Raw genomic sequence first — 5,000 nt, 5'->3', positions numbered from 1 at the left:
TATACCATCTGTCAGTGTTTCTCAGCGTCTACATCTTGAACAAGCCCATAAGCCATTGTTCATATCACATGTAAGCATTGCGTGTAGATTGTAGTAGATGTGTGCACATATTTGCACATACAGACACATATACGTATCTGCATGCATGTGTGTTTGAGGGTGTGCGTGTTCTATTAAAACTATGCAGTGCTTGAAAGTCATGCACTTAAATCAGAAAATGAATTCTTTTTCTTTTCTTTGACAGCCTTCGGAAAGAAAATACCATCCTGTATATGTATTTATCATCAACTGACATTGAACTTCTTGAATACCTAGCATAGTCCATATAATACCTACACTCTACATATATTCTTTATAGTTTAGTCCCCCATCTCTTATTTCATACATTTTCTTTCTTGGTTTATGATAGCTTCTTGATTTGGTTAAGTAACCGCTCATAACTGCGCATCACCTCTATTTTTTCGAAAAACAACAACAGAATTATTACTGTTTTCTAGGCAAGTACATCCTTTTCACGTGTATGTTAGTAAACATAAATCCTTTTCGACTACACGCATATTCAGCAATTTGGTATATACTTCGAAGATTTCAAGTCGCAAATATACGTACAACCGGCATCATTCTACATAGTTGCCATTGTTTTTCTTGTTACTATATTCTGTATTTTCTTATAATTCCAACTTGTGTCATTAATCATTGTATCTTTTCCGTAATCTGTATACGATACTTTCACTTAATAACTATAAAATAGATTAATCAATTACGTGTTTTTAAATATAATTAAATGTTACTTGCCTGTACCGCCATTTAAACAAAACTGTCACTGTATACCTTTTATTATCTCAGCTTTATGGAATATCAACTAAAATGCATTTTGCTATCATTACGTAATTCATCAATATCTCAAGTTTGTATTAATTATGAATGAAAGAACTGATATAATATATATTATTCCATATATTGTTCATTGACCTATAGTTTAATTTCAACGATTTATATTTATAGGCCTATAGTAAATTCCGACGATTTATATTAATTTACCTATAGTTTCATTCAAAAGATTTATATTTATAGGTCTATAGTTAAATTCCAACGATTTCGATTAATTTACCTATAGTTTAGTTCCAAAGAAATAGATTCATTTACCTATAGTTTAAGTCCAAAGATTTATATTTATAGGCCTATAGTTTAATTCCAACGATTTAGATTCATTGGTCTATAGTTCCAAGTTATTTTTACAAAGTCTAGGTTCTTGTACACAAATGTTTCTAGTTCACTACCCCATCACTGAGCGATATAAGGAACAGAGCTTACCTTCATGGCTGACGCTTGTGTAAGTAGGAATTGCTATGGCTGACGGTCGTTGCCTGCTTATATACTAGCTGTAACTGACACTCCCCCATCCCTGAACTCCGCCTCTTCCTCTCCCCCCCCCCCCCCACACGCTGACCTTCTACTCCCCTGAGTCCCTCTCTCTTCTCCTATACACTCCCCTCCCCCCTCCTCCTCCTCGCTCGTCTCCCCTCCCATCCCAACCCGATTGCGTCCTTGCCTTCCTTACCTACACCCTCCCCCACCCCCTCCGTCTCCCTCTCTCCCTACTCTACCATCCTCGTCATCACCCCTGCCTCCCTACTCCCTCTTCCCCCCCTCTCCCAACCCCCGTCTCCCTCTCCCTACTCCACCTTCTTCGTCGTCACCCCTGCCTCCCTACTCCCTCCTCCCCCCCTTCTCCCACCACCGTCTCCCTCTCTCCCTACCCCACCCTACCCATCGTCACCCCTGCCTCCCTATTCCCTCCTCCCCCCCCTCTCCCTCTCTCCCAACCCCACCCTACCCATCGTCACCCCTGCCTCCCTACTCCCTCTTCCCCCCATCTCCCTCCCACCACCGTCTCCCTCTCTCCCTACTCCCACCCTACCCATCGTCACCCCTGCCTCCCTATTCCCTACTCCCCCCCCCCCTTACTTCCAGGAATGTGCCCCTGTGCAGATCCTATGGTCTGGCGCTTCCTGTTATTACCTCACACCAGTTACGTCTGGGTTTTCCGAGGCTTTTTAGCAGGTAGGGTGGCTGGGTTTTTTGCACTTTCCTTGGGAAAACTTTGGTCTTTATTGCAATTATTCTGTTTTTGTTTTTTTTATTTCCTAATGATATATATGTGTATAAGTATACTAAACATTATTCTTTAAACATTATTATTATTATTCAAACATTAAACTTTGGTCTTTATTGCAATTATTCTGCTTTTTTTTATTTCCTAATGATATATATGTGTATAAGTATACTAAACATTATTCTTTAAACATTATTATTATTCAAACATTAAACTTTGGTCTTTATTGCAATAATTCTGTTTTTTTTCCTAATGATATATATGTGTATAAGTATACTAAACATTATTCTTAAAACATTATTATTATTATTCAAACATTAAACTTTGGTCTTTATTGCAATGATTCTGTTTTTCTTTATTTCCTAATGATATATATGTGTATAAGTATACTAAACATTATTCTTTAAACATTATTATTACTATTCAAACATTAAACTTTGGTCTCTATTGCAATGATTTTGTTTTTCTTTTAAATTTCCTAATGATATATATGTGTATAAGTATACAACAATCATATATTTACATGTGCACTCTCACCCACGGATAAATATATCTGTGTGTGTATGTTTGCGTCTGTGTATGGGCTTATGTATGTATATGTATGTATGAACATTTGTGTGTGTGTGAGTGTATGATCATTGATTTATATTCGTACCCGCGTCCGTATGCAAGTGTGCAAGTGTATGAATAAATTACTTTGTACGAAGACATGAACATGTGTAATATATATATATATATATATATATATATATATATATATATATATATATATATATATATATATATATATATATGATATTTATCTATTTATATATATATATTTATATATATATAATATATATATATATAGTATATATATATAATATATATATATAATATATATATATACATATATATATATATATATATATATATATATATATATATATATATATATATATATATATATAATGTATATATATATATATATATATATATATATATATATATATAGTATATATATATAATATATGTATATAATATATATATACATATATATATATATATATATTTATATATATATATATATTTATATATATATATATATATATATATATATATATATATATATATATATATATAGTATATATATAATATATGTATATAATATATATATATACATACATATATATATATATATATATATATATATATATATATATATATATATATATATATATATAATGTATATATATATATATATATATATATATATATATATATATAGTATATATATATAATATATGTATATAATATATATATACATATATATATATATATATATATATGTATATTTATTTATTTATTTATGTATATATATATATATATATATATATATATATATATATATATATATTTATTTATTTATATATTTATATGTGTGTGTGTGTGTGTGTGTGTGTGGGTGGGTGTGTATGTGTGTGTGTGTGTGTATATGTGTGTGTGTGTGTGTGTGCGCGCGTGTATTTATTTATTTATTCATTTACTCATTTATTATCAAATCATCTTATGTATATATGGATGCAATTCCAAATTATACTCTATAGACTGAAATCCCTTACGGTTACGAAAAATCTGAAAATCTGTACTACAACCCCGAACTCACTACGACACGAACGCAGACACACAAAAAGCGCTTTGATCCTCCTCTTCTGGGATGCAAGAAGGACCTCCTCTTCAACATGTACTGCGCAGCGCGGGTTGCATTTCTTTAAGGAGCGTTCAAGGTGAGCCCGAAGAGGAAGACAGAAGGGTCGAGATGCAACAGGGAGACGTGGGGAGGGAGGGGGCGGGGGGTAATGGAAGGGAGGGGTGCATGGAGGAGGGTATGGAAGGGGTGCATAGAAGGGGGTATGGAAGGGAAGGGGGTATGGAAGGGAGGGGTGCATGGAAGGGGTATGGAAGGGTAGGGGGGTATGGAAGGGAAGGGGGGTATGGAAGGGAGGGGTGCATGGAGGGGGGTATGGAAGGGAGTGGTGCATGGAAGGGGTATGGAAGGGAAGGGGGGTATGGAAGGGAGGGGTGCATGGAGGGGGGTATGGAAGGGAGTGGTGCATGGAAGGGGGTGCATGGAAGGGGTATGGAAGGGAAGGGGGGTATGGAAGGGAGGGGGGTATGGAAGGGAGTGGTGCATGGAGGGGGGGTGCATGGAAGGGGGTATGGAAGGGAGGGGTGCATGGAGGTGGGTATGGAAGGGAAGTGTGCATGGAGGGGGTATGGAAGGGGCGGGGTGCATGGAGGGGGGTATGGAAGGGAGGGGTGCATGGAGAGGGGTATGGAAGGGAGGGGTGCATGGAGGGGGGTATGGAAGGGAGGGGTGCATGGAGGGGGGGCATGGAAGGGAGGTGCATGAGGGGTTTATAGAAGGAGGGGTAAGGGCAGTGCTGGGGGAGGGGTATGGGGGTACAGATAAGGGAGGGGTATTGGGGGTGTGATGGTTTAGACGGTAGGGACGGAGGTGGGGGTCAGGATGGGGTGGTGGTATGGAGGGATGGGAGGTTAATGATGAAGGAGAGGGTATGGATGGGGTGGGGGAGCAGAGGAGGGGTATTGAGGGGATTAGGGGGGGGGATAGGGATGAGACCATAGACAGAGGAGAAGCATGGGTGGGGGAGGGGGTACTGACAGGGACCGGGGAGAGGGGGAGGGGGAGTGGCTAGAGTGGGGTCAAGACAAAGAGGGGGAGAGGGAGGGAGAGGGGGATGGGGATGGGCTAGCGTGGGGTCAAAACAGGGTAGGGGGAAGGTAAGGGGGTGGGGAGGGGGGTTAAAAGGGACTAACCTTACGCAGTGTTGCCATATCGTAGGGACTCTTATTATTGTGTCTGTTTTAACTGTTCATAATA

At 38.0% G+C, this 5,000-nt stretch overlaps 1 protein-coding gene across 1 annotated transcript in view; it reads right to left on the bottom strand.

Moving 5' to 3' along the window:
• LOC113801835 (uncharacterized) overlaps nucleotides 1-1,414 on the bottom strand; it is a 2,965-nt gene extending 1,551 nt beyond the window's left edge. Inside the window, exon 1 of the mRNA XM_070117220.1 lies at nucleotides 1,315-1,414. Within this exon, the coding sequence (XP_069973321.1) occupies nucleotides 1,315-1,320 (6 nt within the window). The 5' untranslated portion in view covers nucleotides 1,321-1,414. The remainder of the gene's footprint in view (nucleotides 1-1,314) is intronic.
• Nucleotides 1,415-5,000: the final 3,586 nt, after the last annotated feature.

Source organism: Penaeus vannamei, chromosome 40 (genome assembly GCF_042767895.1).
Source record: "Penaeus vannamei isolate JL-2024 chromosome 40, ASM4276789v1, whole genome shotgun sequence".
Classification (NCBI taxonomy): domain Eukaryota; kingdom Metazoa; phylum Arthropoda; class Malacostraca; order Decapoda; family Penaeidae; genus Penaeus; species Penaeus vannamei.
The sequence above is the reverse complement of the archived record's forward strand: the minus strand, read 5'-3'. Positions and strand labels throughout refer to the sequence as shown.